Source organism: Microtus pennsylvanicus, chromosome 1 (genome assembly GCF_037038515.1).
Source record: "Microtus pennsylvanicus isolate mMicPen1 chromosome 1, mMicPen1.hap1, whole genome shotgun sequence".
NCBI classification, from domain to species: Eukaryota; Metazoa; Chordata; class Mammalia; order Rodentia; family Cricetidae; genus Microtus; species Microtus pennsylvanicus.
The window spans coordinates 152,062,347-152,085,651 of record NC_134579.1 but is presented as its reverse complement, the minus strand read 5'-3'; the positions used below and the strand labels follow the sequence as shown (position 1 = coordinate 152,085,651).

General features: G+C 41.3%; 1 protein-coding gene and 1 pseudogene across 6 annotated transcripts; both read left to right on the top strand.

Moving 5' to 3' along the window:
• The first annotated feature begins 1,418 nt into the window (after window positions 1-1,418).
• LOC142831816 (leukocyte immunoglobulin-like receptor subfamily A member 6) lies at window positions 1,419-21,714 on the top strand. Of its 6 annotated transcripts, XM_075942226.1 has the most exons (10): window positions 1,420-1,601; window positions 1,752-1,787; window positions 1,969-2,253; window positions 2,375-2,677; window positions 2,988-3,272; window positions 3,413-3,712; window positions 4,037-4,324; window positions 4,461-4,763; window positions 7,583-7,633; window positions 7,772-8,569. In XM_075942226.1, exons 1-10 carry the CDS (start codon window positions 1,568-1,570, stop codon window positions 7,888-7,890), a joined length of 2,004 nt encoding a protein of 667 aa, XP_075798341.1. In that variant the 5' UTR covers window positions 1,420-1,567; the 3' UTR covers window positions 7,891-8,569. The 6 variants fall into 6 exon arrangements, with proteins under 6 accessions (XP_075798372.1, XP_075798341.1, XP_075798357.1 ...); XM_075942257.1 differs by lacking the exon at window positions 3,413-3,712 and having other exon boundaries at window positions 1,419-1,601; XM_075942242.1 differs by lacking the exons at window positions 7,583-7,633; window positions 7,772-8,569 and adding an exon at window positions 21,671-21,714.
• On the top strand, window positions 4,774-5,989 carry LOC142837566 (leukocyte immunoglobulin-like receptor subfamily A member 4 pseudogene; annotated as a pseudogene).
• Window positions 21,715-23,305: the final 1,591 nt, after the last annotated feature.

Sequence of the window (23,305 nt, the reverse complement as noted above, 5' to 3'; positions counted from 1 at the left end):
TCCAAATCCCAGGCAATCATGAACTTTTGAATATGGTGAAAATGACACTGATATTAGACAATCAGGATGGTGCTGAGGCTCAGAGTTGAGATGCCAATAACACTAATTTGGAATAGACATTTATAATTGAATAGGCACTAAATTAATTTCAGCCTTTACAAAAACCAGAAGGATTCTGAACAATAAAAGAGGAACACAAAAGAAGAGAGAATGCTGAGAGTTTGTTCCTATGTTAGTCATGTATGTTGGTAAGAAAAGAGCAATCAATCTTTGAGGGATTATTTTTTCATTACCATGGATTATTTAGCAGAATAGAATCAAATGAAGCCATGAGTATACACTGTTTCTTTCTCTATTTTCATGCATGTCTTGTCCATGTTCATGCATGAGAAATAAAGGGTCATGTGCTCAGTGTGTCCCTTCTCGTCTCCATGATCCCAGCAGCATCAGCCTGCATCTTTCTTTGTTGTAGAACACTGCTCTCCACCATGGAAATATTCTGGTCCTATTGAAGTCTCTGTAGCTGTTACTACATACAAGTGACCTGTAGAACATTGATCCCATCAGTATTCTTTCTTGGTGTTGAGGCTCCTAAGGTCACCCCCTTCCCATCAGAACTATAGGCAGTTAAAAGTTGCAGGCAGTTTTTTTTAAGTGGCATAACCATTGAAATGTTTCCAATATTACAGGGCATAGCAGAGCACACTGTTCTCAACAGTTGGGCGTGAAACTGGTTGTTGATTCAAGTCTGGTCTACAGAGAGAGTTCCAGTACAGCCAGTGATCATAGTAAGACCCTGTCTAAACATTTAAATAAACAAAATCAAAACACAAAAATTTCAACATTGATGACAAGCTTCTACAGAGCCATAATGTAACTCATTGTTTCACCAGCTAGATTTGTATGGAGTCTTGTCTTTGTTTCTGTTACCATTGTTCCATATGACCTGTGTAAACATTGTTCTTGTATCCCTAGGAAACATTGATACAACATCCCAAAGCATCTTACAGACACATTAGGAAACTGACCACGAGATTGGTCTGTATGAAGGAGTAAAGGAGAACCAAGAGCTAAGAGAAAAAGAACGAGCACCATATCCCTCAAGTGAAGGTGCTAGGTCTGGAAACCAGCAGGCTTATTTTGTGTTAAGTCCTGGTCTGTGATGACTGAGAGCATTTATCCAGATGGAGATGGTTACAGTGGAGATGTTCTGCAGGAAGAGACCACAGTCAGACTTGGGTTTGTAATACTTGTATACGGAATGCTGAGGAATAAGAAGGAGAAATCTGAGACCTGGATGAGGTTTAAGAAGTTCTGTCCCAGAAACAAAAACAAAAACTAAAGAACCACAGAGAGATAGAAGCCACAAAATCTTTAGCCCAACCCATCATAGCCCAGGAAGAAAAGAGTCAGGCAGTAAGTTAGAACAGTTCCTCTTTCAGGGGCTGCCAGTATGAAAACCTCATGACTGGAACCAGAAACCAGTTTGCATAGGCCACACATTTTGTGTTTGTGTGTTTGGAAAGGAGATCATCTATCTGCAAACTTGTGTCAACTGGAAGATGCCATGACCCCATTTCTTATAGTGCTACTGTTTCTTGGTGAGATACCACCTGGGGAGGGAGAAATATTCTCTGAGAGGGAATCCACCTCGCAATCATGATTTGTGCAATTGGGATGTCTCAGCAGTTCCAGAAGGCACTGGGAAATGGAGGTCCTGCTCATGTTTCATTGTAAACACTCTCTTCCAGGACAGAGCCTGAACCTCTGGAACCCAGCATCAGCAGGTAAGTTTCTTCCCAGCTATACTAGTTTGGACATCCTTATTGGGGATCAAAGGGCACTCATGAGCAGAGCAGATGGAGAACAGCAGGTATTGCATGATGTTGGGGATCCGTGAAAGGTTCTGGATAAGAAAGCTTGTATTAAAGGGGGAGTTCTGGGGAACCAATTGTCAATTTCTTTCAGGGGTCCTCTCTAAACCTACACTGAGAGCAGTGCCAGGAAATGTGGTAGCCACTGGGAGCCAGGTGACATTCTTCTGTGAAGGGCCTTCAGAGGCCAAAAAATATCGTCTCTACAAAGTAGGAAGTCCAGACTACCTGAAACCAACAGCCCTTCTAGAAACTGAGAATAAGGCCAAGTTTTCTATCTCTTTGGTTCAATGGAACAATGCAGGCCAATATTTGTGTAATTATACAAGCACCAATGGCTCATTAGAAAGCAGTGACATCGTGGAGCTGGTGGTGACAGGTAACAGAACCCTCTCTCAGCCCCTGGATTTGCCTTAAGGGGGCTCCTTTCTCAATTATGAGAAGTGGGGAACAATGTTTCTAATGAAAGTTCACCTAACAGGCTTTCTCTGCTCTCCTAGGAGTTTACCCCAGCAATGTTGCTCTGTCAGCCATTCCCAGCCCTGTGGTGACTTCAGGAGGGCGAGTTACCCTTCAGTGTGAGTCACAACGGCCGTATAATATGTTCATTCTAATGAAGGATGGTGAGAAGTTCTCGAGTCCTGAACCCTCACAGAAAATATACTCTGACATATTTAGAGCCACGTTCTTGGTGGATCCTGTGACTCCCAACAAGAGGTGGACGTTCACATGCTATGGTTATTCCTTGAGCAGCCCTCAGATGTGGTCATTGCCCAGTAACCAACTGGAGCTCCTGGTATCAGGTAAGGAAGTGCAGTACGTTCTTTTCAGTATAATTGCAACTGACACAGGGTCCCTGGAATATACCTGATTTGTGCTGGGTGATTGACAACCAGGGCTACTGGACTCAGTGTCAAAGAATTTCTGATACAGCTGGTCTTGAAGTGTAGAAACTATGGATGATACTATAGTGAAATCTAAGATTCATGTAAATGTATGGTCTTTATGTGTACCTCTGATATTGAAGATCAGCTTATGTGTCAGGGGCAATTTTGACTTTCTCTGTGACATTTTAGTGACAGATGTACCTACTTTCTTCCTACTTCTTTGCAGGGACCCTTCACAAGCCCACCATATGGGCTGAGCCAGGCTCTGTGATCACCTCTGGGAATTATGTTACCATCTGGTGTAAGGCAACACTACCAACCCTAATCTATGTGATATATAAAGAGGGAAGCCCAGATCCTTGGGACCAAAAGAACCAAATAGTCTACAATGATAGTGCAAAACTCACCATTTCATCTATGACAGAATTGAATGCAGGGAGATATCACTGCTACTCATACAGCTCTGCTGGATGGACAGAACGCAGTGACACCTTAGAGCTGGTGGTGACAGGTAAGAGAAACTCAAATATCTTTTCCCCAGAAGTCACTCTCCTGAAACACTGCTAAGCACTATTTCCCATAGAAGGAAAGCCATGGGCGGCAATTTAGACTGTGTGGTCTACTTTTATTTTCCGTGTGTATTTCTTTTAGGAGTCTACAACAAACCCATACTGTTGCCACTGCAAGACCCTGTTGTGACTGTAGGAATGACTGTGACGCTCTCTTGTACCTCAAATCATTCATACAACGGGTTCATTTTAACTAAGGATGATCAGAAGTTCTTGCACAGTGAGCGTTCACAAGATAAACACACTGGGCCATTTTTTGCCAAGTTCCAAGTGACACCAGTGGCATTCAGCAAAAGGTGGAGGTTCAGATGTTATGGCTCTTACAGAAGTAATCCTCAGGTGTGGTCAGAAGGGAGTGACCTTATGGAACTTCTGATCTCAGGTGAGGGCACCTTGGGGTCTCTGTAGAATCATATTCTACTAGACACAGGATTCCAGTTTAGATCATGGTGTGTCATGTGTTTGAGGATTCAGGGTTCCTGAGTCAGTTGACACAGTATGCAGACCATGAGAGTCACTGTATAGAAAATGAGGGGAGAGCATAATAGGAATGGAACCTGGGAGGGTCAGGAGAATGATGTGTCTTCCCATGACATCATTGGTTGTTTTTCTATTTAGGAGTAAAGTTCAAGATCAGGAGCAAGTTTGATCTTTACTCTGAAACTGTTTGATTGACCCCACATCCTTCTCTTCTACTTCCTTGTAGGAAAACTTAAGAAACCCACTTTGAGGGCTGAGCCGGGATCTGTGATTGCCTTAGGGAATAGTGTGACCATCTCGTGTGAGGGGACCAAGGAGGAGCAACCAATGTATTTCCTCTATAAAGAAGGAAGCCCAGCACCCTGGGACAGTCAAACTCCAAAAGATCCTAGTAACAAGGCCATGTTCTCAATAGCATCCATGGAACAGCATCATGCAGGAAAATATCGCTGTTACTCTTACAACTCTGCTGGCTGGACAGAGCACAGTGATTCCCTGGAGCTGGTGGTGACAGGTGAGAGGACACTAAGTGAAACAATCTCTGCCTCTGTCCTCTAGAAATAATCTTCCATAGGTGTGCTTTCTCAGCTTTTCTTCTGGATATGCTATGGGCTGTCTTTCATTAAACAGGCTGCCTCTTCCTCTCCTAGGTGTTCACCATGGTAAACCTACTCTGTCAGCTTTGCCCAGCCCTGTGGTGACTCCAGGTGGGAACGTGACCCTTACGTGTGTCTCATCTAAAAAATATGATTGGTTCATTTTGACTGGGGCAGATCAAAATTTCTCCTGGTCCCTAAAGGCACAGCTTATACACACTGGACAGTTCCTAAGTCTGTTTCCTGAGATCACCATGGCATCCAGCAAGAGTGGGCCCTTCAGATGTTATGGATACTATACAAATACCTCACATGTGTGGTCAGAGGCCAGTGACCCTTTGGAGATACATGTCTCAGGTAAGGAAATCTCATTTACTCTACTGTTTGGCACCAGAAACCCTTTGTCATATGTTGTTCTGCCTCGAGGAAGGTTTAAAGCCATAATGGCTAAAGGATACTGTTGAGTGCTAATGGCCACGGTACTGTAGGGCAGGATGGGGTGTGGAATGTATAGAAAGATCCAGCTGTATGGCTTCCTGAGTCTCCTGCTCTTAGGACTGTCAAAGAATCTCTCTCTGCCAACCTTCAAAGGCCCTGTCCTGGATTTTGGAGAGAACAAGATCCTCAAGTATTCCTCTGAGATAAGTTATTACAGATTTGCTCTGTTTAAGAAGGGGGAAAGTGGCCTCACCCAGGCCTCTGTCCATCAGTCTCAGGATGGACATTTTCATGACAATTTCACATTAGGCTCTGTGAATTCCTCCGTTGGTGGTCAGTATAGATGCCTTGGTGCATGCAGTTCATCCTCTGAGTGGTCAGCTCCCAGTGACCCATTGGACATCCTGATCACAGGTGAGGATTTTAGTGCATTCAGTTGGGACCTATCTTGGCACAGGATAAGCTGGGAGGAGACCTGGAATTCATCATCAATATGATGATGAATATCTCACAGAGAAATAGGTCCAGGTACAAGGATTGCACAGTCTGTTAAAATATAGAGAGACTAGGTTCTGAAATGGGGACTCAGACCAATGGCTGCAGTCCTTCACTCACCAATTTTCATCTCTTTATGGTACTCTGCAATTATACCAAATCTCTCTGTGCATCCAGGCACTATTGTTTCCTTAGGAGAGAATTTGACCCTGCGGTGTCAATCATCAGTCCTAATGGATATTTTCCTTCTGTTCAAGGAAGGTGCAGCCCATCCCTATTTGCATCAAAAATTACAGTCTCAAAATCAGTCAGAATTCTCCATGAGTGCTGTGACTTCAGCTCTTAAGGGTTTCTATGTATGCTTTGGTTCCCAAAGCTCATCCCCTTGCTTGTTGTTACACCCCAGTGTCCCTGTGGAGATCATAGTTTCAGGTGAGATGACCCAGACCTCTTTGAGCTCAATTAAGACAGGATAATTGACCTAGGAATTGACCTAGAGATTTAGAAGTAAACGGTTCCTCTTTAATTAGTCATCATCTCACCTTCTGCATGGGAGTCCAGAAGATTTCTGGTAGGAATTCTCATTTACTCAACATTTTGGCACCAGAAACCCTTTCTATAACTGTTAACTAAGAATCATAATCTTTGCCTTTTAGGAGTCTACAACAACCGATACTGTTGACACTGTAAAACCGTGTTGTAAACTTAGGAGTGTAAATTGCATGGTTCCATGTAAACTTATTCATATGCCTGTATAATATTATTTTGTTATGTTCACATGCATGTATAATTGCAGAAATTGATACAATTTTATATGGTTTTATATATATATTATGTAACTTACTAATATATGAGTGTTACATTTAAATCATTTCTACCTTTTCCATTCTTCCTCTCACTCTTTCCGTGTTTTTCAAACCCTTATAATATTTAAGTTTGCCCCTGATTTTTAATTGTTATTGTTTTACAAAAACACACACATGAACACATAAATGCACATCATACAGCCTAGCTTGAGATTCTTTTGATTCTTCCATTTTCTAGCCTTGTCTCCAAATGGTTTTATCTGAAGACCTCACAGATTCACCATGTGGTTTGTCTCCACTTCCTGTTTTCCACTAGTTGCCATCTGATTTTTTTTAGTTTGATCTGACTCCAGGACATACAGAGGAGGAAGAGACTATAGAATCCAGGTGGTCATTATTCTGGTCTTCTTTAGGCAACTATACTTTTGAAATTTCATGGGTTTAGCTTCTTTCTCTTGCCTTGAAGCCTCTATTGTGTAGCAGGAATCTTGTTTCTCTGGCTGTTGTAACCTTTCTACTTCTCTTCTTTATATTTTATATACACAATTTGTGTTGTAGGAGTACCCATTTGGACTGGGCAACCAAGCCATCTTATTTCTGTTTTGACCAGTTGTGAATTTTTATAATCATCCTCATCTGTAGAAAAATATGCATTTTTGATGAGGGGACAGAGCTAAACTTATCTGTGGATATAAGGATAAGCACTTAGAATGAAGTCAGAAATCACATTGGTTTAGGAACATGGAGATATTGCTTTATAATCTAGAGTCCATAACCTCTCCAGACACATGTATAAGTAATATATTTTACTTCCATGTTGGTCTCATATTCTTTGATGATTTATCTTACCTTCTTATGAGAACATATCTACTTCATGGACATTGTGAGCACATCTTTAAATTCTTGTGGTTGAACTCTTTGTGCTACTAACGATGTGATGATTAGAGAATGAGATGTTAAACATCATGGGAACTGGGTGACTTGAGTGCAGGAGGAGAACCCAGACTGTCATTATTTCGTGCAACTCATACTCATGGGACCCCTATGACAAGACATTGCATCTTGGGATCTCAGCTGGTGAATGAGTGAAAACCAATTTCCAGGGAAATTAGCTTCCAGGATTCTTTACTACAGCGGAGCCTCTTTATTTTAAACTGGGAGGGTGTAATTTTCCATCTTAGCTTTCTGAAAAACAATACACTTGATTCCAAAGAAGAACTTTGGCCACAAGTTCTGAACTCAGAGCATAGCCATACTGAAGTAATCAAGCAAAAGCCCAGGAGAAAGCCTGCTATAGCAGAGAAATGGGTTGTTCCAGATCTTCATTATAGCTGTCATGAGTATAATATGCATTTCTGGGAAATAAAAACGCACAGCTTCACAAAAGAATCAGTTCTCTTGAGCACTTCACACATGGATCATGCCGTTGTTTCTCAGAAGTGCCTGAGACCACCAGCCAACCACAAAACATGTCAGAATCCACAATAGGTGAGTAAGGAAAATTCTGGTTTGGGCATGGACACCAAAGGTCAGATTGCATACAGAGTAGGGAGCTACTCAGAGTGGAAATACAGAATTATTATGGTAGCTTTGTATGATCCTGACCTGTTTGTCCACAATCTCCAGTCTCACAGCCTCAAGATCACACAGTGGAGAACATCATTCGGATGGGCATTTCTGGTTTGATTCTCACAGTTCTTGGGATTGTGCTGTTTGGGACTTGCCCCAGCCAGAGAAGACTTTGATTGCACCCTAGAAGTGAGGACGAGAGATGGCCACAGGCTTACATCATTACTATCTGAAAATTAATTTGTTAATATTTAGTGGTTTTATTTACAAGAAAACTTAATGTTTAAAATGAGAATGAATTATGAGAAAAGATTCAGGAATCACATGTGTTTTGGATGCAGGAAAGCATCAAAATGTTGGATTGGATAGCTCTTTTATCACCACGTTAAGGCTTGTACCCTCTATTTTACTGTGGACTTTGAAGAATTTTTTCCTTGGACTCTATTTTAGAGGGGAACTTATTGTCCCTTTAGTGTGGTTTGGTCCTGATCTTTACATATCTTCTGCTTTCCCCAGTTTCTTGTCATACTTTACTTTATTTTAAATCATCACATTCCCTATTAGGAACATCTGCTTTGGTGTAAGTTTTTACTACTATGAATATAGAATTTGACTCAATAAGAACAACAAAAAATTAATGGACACAATTCAGATTCCCATTTTCTAAGATAACCGAATATAAATGATGCCCCCAAATTCTGTACTCTCACTTAGGTATCCTATTACCCACACTCATTGTGAGTTTTCTGCTAATTTATAAAAACATTGCTGTCTAGTGTTTAAAGGAACTATCTGGTGGGACACTCTTGATGTAGTTTCAAAAATATTCTCTTAATAAAGGGCTGCTCTATGACATTTGCTGATTGATGTGTATAATCCTTTGAATGGATACCTTGATGTCCCAGATTCTTCCTGTATTCCAATGTCAGTTAGTTCCAAAATGCAAGCAACAAGGAGCAGTAAAAACAGCAGACATGGCCCCCTTACCCTCTTTGATGTTTCTGTGTGAGGAGGAAGAACACCACCAAATGCTGATAAATCATTGCATTCTCACAATAAATTTGTTTAGTCCTCAATTAATTATTTGAAATATTTGAGATCCATGAGAGGAGACACTTGTCTCATGCATCCCAGCTGTTTTGTTAAGCTCAGTTGTGTACACTCCATTTTTACAATCCCTTGTTCTCATTAATTGTATGAAAACTGGAGTATGTACTTGAGACTCTGAAAATGCATAGACCAAGAGAGATAAAACTAAGACACTGTCAAGAGGGATATGGTAAGAATGAGGACTTAAAATAATCAAGTCATCACAGAGGTATAGAGATCCTGGTCAGACCATCATGGCTCCTGAACTTTCAATATGTTTCTTATGCATTATCTTCGTTAAGGTGATTGATGTGGGAAGTCACATTTTAACTATGATAGGAACAATTTTTGGGATGAGGAGATAATGGTGTGTATAAAATGAAGAAGTGAACTCAGCACCAGCATGTATTCATTCATCCTTCTCTGCTTCTTGTATGTGGATATAATGCTTCTAGCTGCTTTAAGGTTATGTTGACTTGGTATCTCTTTTAATCAACTGTACCCTGGAGCTGTGAGCTGCATAAGTATTTTCTGCATTAAGCTGCTTCCACTTCCTACTTATGTATTTTATCACAGTAGCAGGAAATGTAACACAGAGAGAGATTCCTGACTGCCTCATTTAACAATACTTGCAAGTTTACCACTCAGGGTTATGCCTGTTTTCTACAGGCAACCACACTTACTATGAGCACATTACTACACTGTGACATGTGTTCAGGCAATGGTATTTGACAGCACTACTCTTCTTCCCTCACCTTTCTTCTTTAGCATTCCCTGAAACATGAAAAGGGGTATACAGATGTGCTGATTAGGTCAAAGCATTCCATGGTCACCCATTTTCCACACATTTACAAGCTACAAGTTTGTACTATCAATCTATTATTGACAATTTCATACACAGATATTTGACTAACACTGAGCCGAGTACTAATCCCTTCATTTAAACATAACTAATGCAGTACGACACCATGTGAATTAAGCAAAAATAAGAGTAGCAGATTCGACACAAGCGTGTATAATGTTTCCTGCTGTGGATTTTTGACCCAGTATTATAGTACAAGGCATAGATGCTATTCTGTTGAACATAATTCATAAAACATAAGAAAACAGTCATGTAGTACAATTAATAAAAACCTAGAGATATAAAATGGGGTCCAACTTGAACGTCAGAAAAGCAAAAGAGCTAGTCACTGGCTCTTACCTCTACCTCAGCCTGAAATGATGATCCTTCCTCCAGGAATCGCAGAATGAAACTGTGTGTAAGAGCTGTCCTCTGTTTTATATTCCTCCCTAGTTCTAGAATTAAAGGTGTGCAACATTACTGCATGTTTTCTATAGCAAACTAGTGTGGCTACTGGGAATAAAGGTGTGTGTCACCACTGCCTGGTCTGTATTCTTGTCAGTATAGCTGTTTTACTCTCTAAACTTCAGGCAAGCTTTATTTCCTAAAACACAAATGAGCCATCACTATACAGTCATGTCACTGCTGCGCCAGTAGGCGGATGGAGCCTTTCCAGGAGGTATGATAGGTCATAGTCTTCACAGATGATAGGATCATTGTTGACTTTCCTCCCTTAGCAGTCTACACAACACATTCTGGATTATAAATGTAGTGAAAATAGGAAACTTCCAGATCATTTTTCCAGTTTATTTCTTAATGATCTGAAACCAAAGTTCATGATATCTTCATTATTTGATAAGAAACCAAAATTGATGACAGTACTTTGTACCATTTTTGTTGGTGTTTCTGTGTTCCCCTTGACTGACAATTCTGACTCTGAAATACCTGATAGGGAAAGTTCTTTTTAATAACCAGTTGCTTCTGGGAATTATCCATCTAAGCAATTTTCTACTATTTCAATTCTTTTTAAATTTTATTGGTGAAGATGATAAAAATATCATGTTTCTACAATCTTTTCAATTAAACCTTTGTTTTCTTAACCCACTCTATTGACTTTTTCTCAAAGTCAGAATTGAAAGTCAGATTGTAAAAGTCGTCCAATTCATCAGACTGATAGATTCCTACAGCAACCCAGAAAGAAAGGGAATTGGCATAATCTTACCCTGTGGAAGGAGCAAGGAGTTTATGGTCTACTTGAGGTTGAATAGTTTTGTGTTATCCTTTTCTTAAATGGAAGCTCGAAACATTTGTCAAGTGAGCATAGCACCTGGAGTCTTTTTTTTTTATAAATTTATTTATTTATTAAAGATTTCTGTCTCTTCTCCGCCACCGCCTCCCATTTCCATCCCCCAACAAAGTCCCCCTCCCAGCCCGAAAAGCAATCAGGGTTCCCTGTCCTGTGGGAGGTCCAAGGAACCCCCACCTCCATCCAGGTCTAGTAAGTTGAGCATCCAAACTGCCTAGGCTCCCACAAAGCCAGTGCATGCAGTAAGATCAGAAACCCATTGCCATTGTTCTTGAGTTCTCATTAGTCCTCATTGTCCGCTATGTTCAGAGAGTCCGGTTTTATCCCAGGCTTTTCCAGACCCAGGCCAGCTGGCCTTGGTGAGTTCCCAGTAGAACATCCCCATTGTCTCAGTGTGTGGGTGCACCCCTTGTGGTCCTGAGTTCCTTGCTCATGCTCTCTCTCCTTCTGCTCCTGATTTGGACCTTGAGATTTCAGTCCGGTGCTCCAATGTGGGTCTCTGTCTCTGTCTCCTTTCATCACCTGCTGAAGGTTAATATTCAGGAGGATGCCTATATGTTTTTCTTTGGGTTCTCCTTATTTAGCTTCTCTAGTATCACTAATTATAGGCTCAATGTCCTTGGTTTATGGCTAGAAACCAAATATGAGTGAGTACATCCCATGTTGCTCTTTTTGGGTCTGGCTTACCTCACTCAGGATAGTGTTTTCTATTTCCATCCATTTGCATGCAAAATTCAAGAAGTCCTTGTTTTTTATTGCTGAGTAGTACTCTAATATGTATATATTCCATACTTTCTTCATCCATTCTTCCACTGAAGGGCATCTAGGTTGTTTCCAGGTTCTGGCTATCACAAACAATGCTGCTATGAACATAGTAGAGCATATACTTTTGTTGTATATAGGGCCTCTCTTGGGTATATTCCCAAGAGTGGTATTGCTGGATCCAGGGGTAGGTTGATCCCGAATTTCCTGAGAAACCGAAACACTGCTTTCCAAAGTGGTTGCACAAGTTTGCATTCCCACCAGCAATGGATGAGTGTCCCCCTTTCTCCACAACCTCTCCAGCAAAGGCTATCATTGGTGTGTTTGATTTTAGCCATTCTGACAGGTGTAGATGGTATCTTAAAGTTGTTTTGATTTGGATTTCCCTGATCGCTAAGGAAGTTGAGCATGACCTTAAGTGTCTTTTGGCCATTTGAAGTTCTTCTGTTGAGAATTCTCTGTTCAGCTCAATGCCCCATTTTATAATTGGGTTGGTTAGCCTTTTGCGGTCTAGTTTCCTGAGATCTTTATATATTTTGGAGATCAGACATTTGTCAGTTGCAGGGTTGGTGAAGATCTTCTCCCAGTTAGTGGGTTGCCTTTGTGTCTTTACGACAGTGTCCTTTGCTTTACAGAAGCTTCTCAGTCTCAGGAGGTCCCATTTATTCAATGAGGTCTGGCCCGAATGTAGCACCTGGAATCTTAAGATAGAATCTGCAGTGCACTAGAAGGAGCTGTGACCAGCAGGTTAGGGATGAGGAAGAAGCATTGATGAGGTTTAGATGAAGAAGGTTGATAAGGAGAAGAAGCCTTCTCTAGCAATGAGGAAGTCAGTGCAAGAAACTTACTGGAAAGTAAAGCACAAGCCAGACCATGAGATGGGTGAACTTCCTTCAGTAGGTCAGTTCTTTCTTGTCAGCATTTCCAGATCTCCTTCTCCTATGATCTTCTGTCTTGTAATGGTCCTATTTACTCCTTAATCAACCCAGGAAGATTGTGACCTTTAGCTCTTGTTTCCCCACTATTACTGCTATTAACTCTATAAAAATTCTGTCCTGACAGATGTCCCTGTTGCTGTCTTCCAGTTTCTGTGCTAACTTTGAAAGGCTACTCTCTAACCTGTTGACTACAGGTTGCTCAGGGTACTCCAGGATTCTAGCGTTTGTGAACCATCACCCCTTCTGTGATTTAGTGATTCAGCTACCTTTTAGTTTTTTTGTTTCTGTAACAACTCCCAACTTTGGTTTTCTCCCCACTTTAATCACTATAATCTATCATATGTTCCCTATCTAGCATGAACAGATGTTTGTTCATAGCTCCCAGGGAATAGTTTCATACACTGGGCTTGCCTGTCAAGTTTCACATGTGGACATATGGACTTCAAGTGTGTGTGTACATTTTGGAGAGATCTTTAACGTCATGCCTAAATTGAGAACACTAAATACATATGAGTATTATCCTTCTAAGTTATTACTGTAACTCCCTGAGACCCCGATGACTTCTTATTGGAATATATTGGAACACAATTCAATGTCTACAATACAGTTTTCTTTTCTGTACCTGGGCATTTCCTTTTAGCTCCTCTAACATTTAGTGGCTCAGAAAACAGCATCGTCATCATCAGAGGATGAGCAGGTGAAGTTACCTGATGCTGAACTTATATCTTCCAAAATTATTAGCTAAGTTAACCAGGTTTCTTTATAATGATAGAGTGTTAATGGTCAAGTTATAGAAATAGAAAGTGAGCAGATACATATTTAAGGAAAAATAAAGCTTGAGATTGGCATTTTTGTTGTAAATCAGTAGATATTGAGATGGAGCTAATACTTTAGTTTACCTATATGAAGTGCTGGCTGTTCTCCTGCCAGGGGTGGGTACAGTGTGACTTTTAAACTGAAATTGTGTATTTGGACCTCCCTTTGGACTGTCATCTCACAAATATGACATGTACAGGCTGATTATTAACTAGCTAGCTCAACCATACAACAGGCATGTCCCACTAGCTCTTATAAATTAAATTAACCCATATTTTTGTTAATTACATATTACCACAAGAATTCTATCTCTCTCCCGTTATGTGTGTTCAACTCATTCTACCTCATGATGACATCTCCTGCATTCCTCAATTATTTCCTCTTCATCTCTTTGCCTGGAAGTCCAACCTATCTCTCTGGCCTATGTTTTGACTGTTCGAGTTTTTATTATCCCCATCATAGCAATACATCTTCACACAGTGCACAAATGACCCACACCATTTCCCCAATTTGTCTAAAAAAAGTAAGGCTTTCAACTCTAACACAATAAAATTATATACTATAAGAACTACTATCAAGAAGAATTATATTCACAACATCCTGTCTACTTGTATTCAAAAAATTTGGAGAAATTACTCTATTATCTCTTTTATCTTGATGAGTACAAGGTTTTTACCTAATCTGTCTTCTATTATAACTCATAAAATATCTTTTTAGACTTAAAATATCTTCTTAGATAAACAACTTAAGTTTTTATGTTTTTTAGACTTCAATATGATTTATTTATTTATTTATTTAATTATTTATTAAAAATTTCCACCTCCTCCCATCCTCCCATTTCCCTCCCACTCCCCTCACTCTCTATCCCCCTTGCTCTCCAGTCCTAAGAGAAGTCAGGGTGCCCTGACCCGTGGGAATTCCAAGCCCCCCCTTCATCCAGGTCTAGGAAGGTGTGCATCTAAACAGACTAGCCTCCCAAAAAGCCAGTACATGCAGTAGAATCAAAATCCGGTGTCATTATCATTGGGTTCTCAGTCTGCCTTCATTGTCAGCCACATTCAGAGAGTCCAATCTGATCACATGCTCGTTCAGTCCCAATCCAGCTGGCCTTGGTGAGCTCCCATGAGATCAGTTGCACCGTCTCCATGGTGGACGCACACCTCGCAGTCCTGACTTCCTTGATCTTGTTCTCCTTCCTTCTGCTTTTCATATGGGCCTTGAGAGCTCAGTCCAGTGCTCCAATGTGGGTCTCTGTCTCTATCTCCATCCATCGCCTGATGAAGGTTCTATGGTGATATGAAAGATATTCCTCAGTGTGGCTATGGGATAAGGTAGTACAGCCACCCTCACCTCTGCTGCCCACGGACCTAGTGGGGGAAATCCCCTTGACACCTGGGAACCTCTCTAGAGCCAAGTCTCTTGCCAACCCTAAAATGGCTCTTTTAGTTAAGATTTAATCTTCCCTACTCCCATATCCACCCTTCATCCATCTCAACCATCCCATTCCCCCAAGCTCTCCCCAATCCTACCCTTCTCCCTTCTCTCTCCCAATCTCCCCTTCCCCAATTCTCTCTAACCCCCCTGCTCCCAACTTTTGCCTGGCGATTTTGTCTACTTCTATTATCTAGGAGGATAAATATATGTTTTTCTTTGGGTTCACCTTCTTATTTAGAAATTGAAGAGGATACAAGAAACTGGAAGGATCTCCAATTCTCTTGGATTGTGAGGATCAATATAGTAAAAATGGCAATTCTACCAATAGCAATCTATAGATTCAATGCAATCCCCATCATAATCCCAACAAAATTCTCCACAGACCTTGAGAGAACAATAATCAACTTTATATGGAAAAACAAAAAACCCAGGATAGCAAAAACAATCCTATACAATAAAAGTACTTCTGGATCCCATCAGGACGGGTGAGTGTGTGCTATCCAGGGGCCGACTGTCCCGGAAGAGAGCACAAACCCCCTCCCCCAGCTCCTTCTGCAGGGCTGTCTTTCTTTTGCACGACCCAGCCCCCCCAGCACCCCTCCCCAACCCTGCCCTGCTGTATGCTAGGACCAGTGCTCAAGTACAGTTTTAAGCTCCTAAACTAAGGCGACCCACCCAGAGTGGTGAGTGCCTGCCTACCGGGCAGGCCTCAGGGTCCCCTGTAAGGGAGCCGGGAACCTTAAGCTCTGGCGCCAGGCTTCCTGCGCGTTCCTGGATCCCCCCCCCCCCGTTTCTCCATTCATCCTGTTGGCCCTGGATCATTGGGCTACTGGCGGCCCTGTTTAGTTGCTGAGGAATCTCATCAGGACGGGTGAGTGTGTGCTATCCAGGGGCAGACTGTCTCGGAAGAGAGGACAAACCCCCTCCCCCAGCTCCTTCTGCAGGGCTGTCTTTCTTTCGCACGACCCAGCCCCCCCAACACCCCTCCCCAACCCTGCCCTGCTGTATGCTAGGACCAGTGCTCAAGTACAGTTTTAAGCTCCTAAATTAAGGCGACCCACCCAGAGTGGTGAGTGCCTGCCTACCAGGCAGGCCTCAAGGTCCCCTGTGAGGTTGCCGGGCACCTTCAGCTCGGGCGCCAGGCTTCCTGCGAGCTCCTGGTTACCACCCCCCCCCTTGCTCCATTCATCCTGTTGGCCCTGGATCATTGGACTACTGGCGGCCCTGTTTAGTTGCTGAGTAATCCCATCGGGTCGGGAACGGTTCCTACTTCTACACTGAAGAGATATACCCAGAGAGTCAATCACAGCAAAGACTGGACCAAGAGACCAGGCCTCTCCTGGCTCCATTTGAAGGAAGAGATGGGAAGGCGCCAATACAAGAACTCCTCCAACAACCTGAAAGGCAACATGACACCACCAGAAACCAGGGATCCCGAAATAAGAAGAATTGTACACCCTACTCCTGAAGAAATAGAAGAAATCGACTCAAAAGTTAACTATATGAAAATAATAGAAGACCTTAAACAGGAGGTGAAAAACTGCCATAAACAATTAGAGATTACAAACAAAAAGGTAGAGGAAATGAATAAATCGCTCAAAGACACGCAAGAAAACCAAGAGAAACAAGAAAAAGCAATCAAACAGGTTAGGGAAGCGGTTCAAGACATGAAGAATGAAATGGAAGCAATGAAGAAAGCACAAACCGAGGGAAGAATGGAGATGGAAAATCTGGGTAAATGAACAGGAATGACAGAGACAGGTACTAACAACAGATTACAAGAGATAGAAGAGAGAATATCAGACACTGAAGATACCATAGAGAAAATAAACACACTGATCAAAGAAAACAGCAAAACCAACAAATTCTCATCACAAAACATTCAGGAAATTTGGGACACAATAAAAAGATCAAACCTAAGAATAATTGGAGTATAAGAAGGAGAAGAAGTGCAGCTCAACGGTACAGAAAATATACTTAATAAAATTATAGAAGAAAACGTTCCCAACCTGAAGAAAGAGGTACCTATGAAGGTTCAAGAAGCATACAGAACACCAAATAGGCTGGATCAAAAGAAAACATCCCCTCGCCATATAATAATCAAAACACAAAATATACAGAATAAAGAAAGAATATTAAGAGCCGCAAAGGAAAAAGGCCAAGTTACTTATAAAGGTAAACCTATCAGACTTACACCTGACTTCTCTATGGAAACCATGAAAGCCAGAAGGTCCTGGATAGATGTACTGCAAAAACTAAGAGATCATGGATGCAAGCCCAGACTACTATATCCAGCCAAGCTTTCGTTCACTATAAATGGAGAAAACAAAATTTTCCAGGATAAAAACAAATTTAAACAATACGTAGCCACAAATCCAGCCTTACAGAAAATTATAGAAGGAAAATCACTAACCAAGGAGTCCAACAATGCCCACAATAACTCAGTCATCTAGAGACCTTTCACCAGCGCATCTCAAAGAAGGGAAACACACAAACCCTACTACTAAAAAAGTGACCGGAGTTAACAACCACTGGTCATTAATAACACTTAATGTCAATGGGCTCAACTCACCTATAAAAAGGCACAGACTAAGGGATTGGATACGAAAACAGGATCCAACATTCTGCTGTCTACAAGAAACACACCTCAACCACAAAGACAGGCACCTACTCAGAGTAAAGGGCTGGGAAAAGGCCTATCAAGCAAATGGACCTAAGAAACAATCAGGTGTGGCCATACTAATTTCTAACAAAGTGGACTTCAAACTTAAATCAATCAGAAGAGATGGAGAGAGACATTTTATACTCATAACAGGAACAATTCATCAGGATGAAGTCTCAATTCTGAATATCTACGCCCCTAATATAAAAGCACCTACGTATGTAAAAGAAACATTACTAAAACTCAAGGCAGCCATCAAACCACACACACTAATAGTAGGAGACTTCAACACTCCTCTCTCACCAATGGACAGGTCAATCAAACAGAAACCTAACAGAGAAATTAGAGAATTAATGGAGGTAATGAAGCAAATGGACTTAACAGACATCTATAGATTATTCCACCCGAACAGGAAAGAATATACCTTCTTCTCTGCAGCTCATGGAACCTTCTCGAAAATTGACCACATACTCGGTAGCAAAGCTAGCTTACACAGTTACAAAAAAATATTAGTAACCACCTGCGTCTTATCAGATCACCATGGATTAAAGTTAGAATTCAACAACAATGCTACCCCCAGAAAGCCGACAAACTCATGGAAACTGAACAGTCAACTACTGAACCATACCTGGATTAAGGAAGAAATAAAGAAAGAAATTAAAGTCTTCCTTGAATTCAATGAAAATAAAGAAACAACATACTCAAACTTATGGGACACTATGAAATCAGTCCTAAGAGGAAAGTTCATTGCACTAAGTGCCCACTTAAAGAAAACAGAGAAAGCACATATTGAAGACTTAACATCCCACCTGAAAGCTCTAGAAAAAAAAGAAGCAGACTCACCTAGGAGGAGTAGAAGATTGGAAATAATCAAACTGAGGGCTGAAATCAACAAAATAGAAACACAGAAAACAATCCAAAGAATCAATGAAACAAAAAGCTGGTTCCTGGAGAAAATCAACAAGATTGATAAACCCCTATCCAAACTAATCAAACGGCAGAGAGAGAACACGCAAATAAATAACATCAGAAATGAAAAGGGGGACATAACCACAAACACAGAGGAAATTCAGAGAGTCATTAGATCTTACTACAAAAGCCTGTATGCCACTAAACTGGAAAATGTAAAAGAAATGGACACTTTTTTAGATAAATACCATTTACCAAAATTAAACCAGGACCAGGTGAACAATCTAAACAGACCTGTAAGTCGCGAAGAATTAGAAGCTGTTATCAAAAACCTCCCTACCAAAAAAAAAGCCCAGGGCCAGATGGGTTCAATGCGGAATTCTACCAGAACTTCCAAGAAGACCTAATTCCTATACTCCTCAATGTATTCCACAATATAGAAACAGAAGGGTCATTACCAAATTCCTTTTATGAAGCTACAGTTACTCTGATAACAAAACCACACAAAGACTCAACCAGGAAAGAGAATTACAGGCCGATCTCACTCATGAATATCGACGCAAAAATCCTCAACAAAATACTGGCAAACCGAATCCAAGAACACATCCGAAATATTATACATTATGATCAAGTAGGCTTCATTCCTGAGATGCAGGGCTGGTTCAACATACGAAAAGCTATCAATGTAATCCAGCATATAAATAAACTGAAAGAAAAGAACCATATGATCATTTCATTAGATGCTGAAAAAGCATTTGACAAAATTCAACATCCATTTATGTTAAAAGTCTTGGAGAGATTAGGGATACAAGGGTCATACCTAAATATAATAAAAGCTATATACAGCAAACCGACAGCTAACATCAAATTAAACGGAGAGAAACTCAAAGCCATCCCGCTTAACTCAGGAACACGACAAGGCTGTCCACTTTTGCCATACCTCTTCAATATAGTGCTGGAAGTTCTAGCAATAGCAATAAGACAACATAATGGGATCAAGGGGATTCGAATTGGAAAGGAAGAAGTTAAACTTTCGTTATTCGCAGATGATATGATAGTGTACATAAGCGACCCCCAAAACTCCACCAAAGAACTTTTACAGCTGATAAACAGCTTTAGTAATGTGGCAGGATACAAGATCAACTCCAAAAAATCAGTCGCCCTCTTATACACAAAGGATATGGAAGCAGAGAGGGAAATCAGAGAAGCTTCTCCATTCACGATAGCCACAAACAGCATAAAATATCTTGGGGTAAATCTAACCAAGGAAGTGAAAGATCTATTTGACAAGAACTTTAAGGCATTGAAGAAAGAAATCGAGGAGGATACCAAAAAATGGATGGACATCCCTTGCTCTTGGATTGGGAGGATCAACATAGTAAAAATAGCAATTCTACCAAAGGCAATTTATAGATTCAATGCAATCCCCATCAAGATCCAGCAAAATTCTTCACAGATCTGGAGAGGACAATAATCAACTTTATATGGAAAAACAAAAAACCCAGGAGAGCCAAAACAATCCTATACAATAAAGGATTGTCTGGAGGCATTACCATCCCTGACTTCAAACTCTATTACAGAGCTAGGGTAATGAAAACAGGGTGGTACTGGCATAAAAACAGAGAAGTCGACCAATGGAATCGTATAGAAGACCCGGATTTAATCCCACAAACCTATGAACACCTCATTTTCGATAAAGGAGCTAAAAGTATACAATGGAAGAAAGAAAGCATCTTCAACAAATGGTGCTGGCACAACTGGATGTCAACCTGTAGAAGAATGAAAATAGACCCATATCTATCACCGTGCACAAAACTCAAGTCCAAATGGATTAAAGACCTCAATATCAGCCCGAAAACACTGAACCTGATAGAAGAGAAAGTGGGAAATACCCTACAACAGATGGGCACAGGTGATCGCTTCTTAGGTATAACCCCAGAAGCACAGGCATTAAGGGCAACATTGAATAAATGGGACCTACTAAAACTGAGAAGCTTCTGTAAAGCAAAGGACACTGTCACTAAGACACAAAGGCAACCTACTGACTGGGAGAAGATCTTCACCAACCCCACAACAGACAAAGGTCTGATCTCCAAAATATATAGAGAACTCAAGAAACTAGACTTTAAAAGGCTAATTAACCCAATTAAAAAATGGGGCACTGAACTGAACAGAGAATTCTCAACAGAAGAAGTTCAAATGGCCAAAAGACACTTAAGGTCGTGCTCAATCTCCTTAGCGATCAGGGAAATGCAAATCAAAACAACTCTGAGATATCATCTTACACCTGTCAGAATGGCTAAAGTCAAAAACACCAAGGATAGCCTTTGCTGGAGAGGCTGTGGAGGAAGGGGTACACTCATCCATTGCTGGTTGGAATGCAATCTTGTGCGACCACTGTGGAAGTCAGTGTTTCGGTTTCTCAGGAAATTTGGGATCAACCTACGCCTCGACCCAGCAATACCACTCTTGGGAATTTACCCAAGAGATGCCCTATCATATGTCAAAAGCATTTGTTCAACTATGTTCATAGCAGTATTATTTGTAATAGCCAGAACCTGGAAACAACCTAGATGCCCTTCAATGGAAGAATGGATAAAGAAAGTGTGGAATATCTACACATTAGAGTACTACACTGCGGTAAAAAACAACGACTTCTCGAATTTTGCATGCAAATGGATGGAAATAGAAAACACTATCCTGAGTGAGGTATCCCAGACCCAAAAAGATGAACATGGGATGTACTCACTCATAATTGGTTTCTAGCCATAAATAGGGGTCACGGAGTCTACAATTGGCGAACCTAAAGAAGCTAAGTAAGAAGGTGAACACAAGGAAAAACATATTGTTATCCTCTTGGATAAGGGAAGTAGACAAAATTACTTGGGAGAAAAGTGGGATCTTGGGGGTGGGGTGGGAAGGGGGTAAGGGGAGATGGGGAGAGAAAAGGTAGAAGGGAAGGAGGGGGGACTTGGGGAAACAGGAGGATCGGGATAAAGGAAGGTTGGATAGGGGAGCACGGAACCACAATTCTTAGTTAAGGGACCCACTTTAAGGTGGGCAGGAGACTTGACCCTAGAGGGGCTCCCAGGTGCCCAAGCGGAGGTCCCCAGTTAGTTCCTTGGGCAGCTGAGGATAGGGAACCTGAAATGACCCCATCCTAGTGCAATACTGACGAATATCTTGCATATTATCCTAGAACTTTCATCTGGTGATGGACGGAAATAGAGACAGAGACCCACACTGGAGCAATGGACTGAGCTCCCAAGGTCCCAATGAGGAGCAGAAGGAGGGAGAACATGAGAAAAGAAGTCGGGACCACGAGGGGTGCACCCACCTACTGAGACAGTGGAGCTGACCTACTGGGAGCTCACCAAGGCCAGCTGGACTATTACCAAAAAAAGCATGGGATAAAACTGAACTTTCTGATCATGACGAATAATGAGGGCTGATGAGACGCCAAGGACAATGGCACGCAGTTTTCATCCTACGCAATCTGCTGGCTTGGTGGGAGCCTAGCCATTTTGGATGTTCACCTTCCTAGATATGGACGGAGGGGGGAGGATCTAGGACTTACCACAGGGCAAGGAACCCTGACTGCTCTTTGGACTGGAGAGGGAGGGGGAGAGGAGTGGGGGGAAGGGGAGAGGGGTGGGAGTAGGGGGAGAAGAGTGGGAGGAGGTGGAGAAGAGTGGGAGGAGGGGGAGAAGAGTGGGAGGAGGGGGAGGGAAAGGGGAGGCTGGGAGGAGGTGGAAATTTGTTTTTTTTCTTTATTCTTCTTTTATCAATAAAAAAAATTTAAAAAAAAGTACTTCTGGAGTCGTTACCATCCTTGACTTCAAACTCTATTACAGAGCAACAGTAAAGAAAATAGCTTTGTATTGGCATAAAAACAGAGATGTTGACGAATGGAATAGAATCGAAGACCCGGATTTTAACCCACAGACCTATGAACACCTGATTTTTGACAAAGGAGCTAAAATTATACAATGGAAGAAAGAAAGGATCTTTAACAAATAGTGCTGGCATAACTGGATGTCAACCGTATAAAAATCTAAATATATCCATATCTATCACCATGCACAAAACTCAAGTCCAAATAGATTAAAGACCTCAATATAAATCTGAACACACAGAACCTGATAGAAGAGAATGTGGGAAGTAGTCTACAGCACATGGGCGCAGGAGACCACTTCCTATGTAGAACCCCAGTATCACAGACAATAAGAGCATCAATGAATAAATAGGAGCTCCTGAAAATGAGAAGCTTCTGTAAAGCAAAGGTCACTGTCATTAAGATGAAAAGGTCCGCATCAGACAAAAGTCTGATCTCCAAAATATATAAATAACTCAAGAAACTAGACATTAAAACTCTAATTAATACAAATGAAAAATGGGGTACTGAACTGAACAGAGAACTCTCAACAGAAGAAGTTCAAATGGCCAAAAGACACTTAAGGCTATGTTCAACCTCCTTAGTAATCTGGGAAATGCAAATCAAAACAACTTTGAGATACCATCTTATGCCAGACAGAATAGCTAAAATTAAAACACCAATCATAGCCTATGCTGGAGAGGTTGTGGAGTAAAGGGAACCCTCGTTCACTGTTGGTGAGAATGCAAACTTGTGTAACCCCTTTGGAAATAAGTGTGGGGGTTTCTCACAAAACTGGGAGTCAACCTACCTCAGGATCCAGCAATTCCACTCTTGGAAATATACCCAACAGGTAACCAATCATACTACAAAAGCATTTGCTTAACTATGTTCATAGCAGCACTATTTGTAATAGCCAGATCCTGGAAACAACCTAGGTGCCCCTCAATAGAAGAATGG

Excerpts from the sequence above, each read along its gene's own strand:
- LOC142831816 (XM_075942226.1), top strand. The coding sequence starts at position 1,568 with ATGACCCCATTTCTTATAGTGCTACTGTTTCTTG. Across the intron at positions 3,713-4,036 it reads TATGGAACTTCTGATCTCAG|GAAAACTTAAGAAACCCACT; the intron begins GTGAGGGCACCT and ends ACTTCCTTGTAG. Across the intron at positions 4,764-7,582 it reads TTTGGAGATACATGTCTCAG|AAGTGCCTGAGACCACCAGC; the intron begins GTAAGGAAATCT and ends GTTGTTTCTCAG.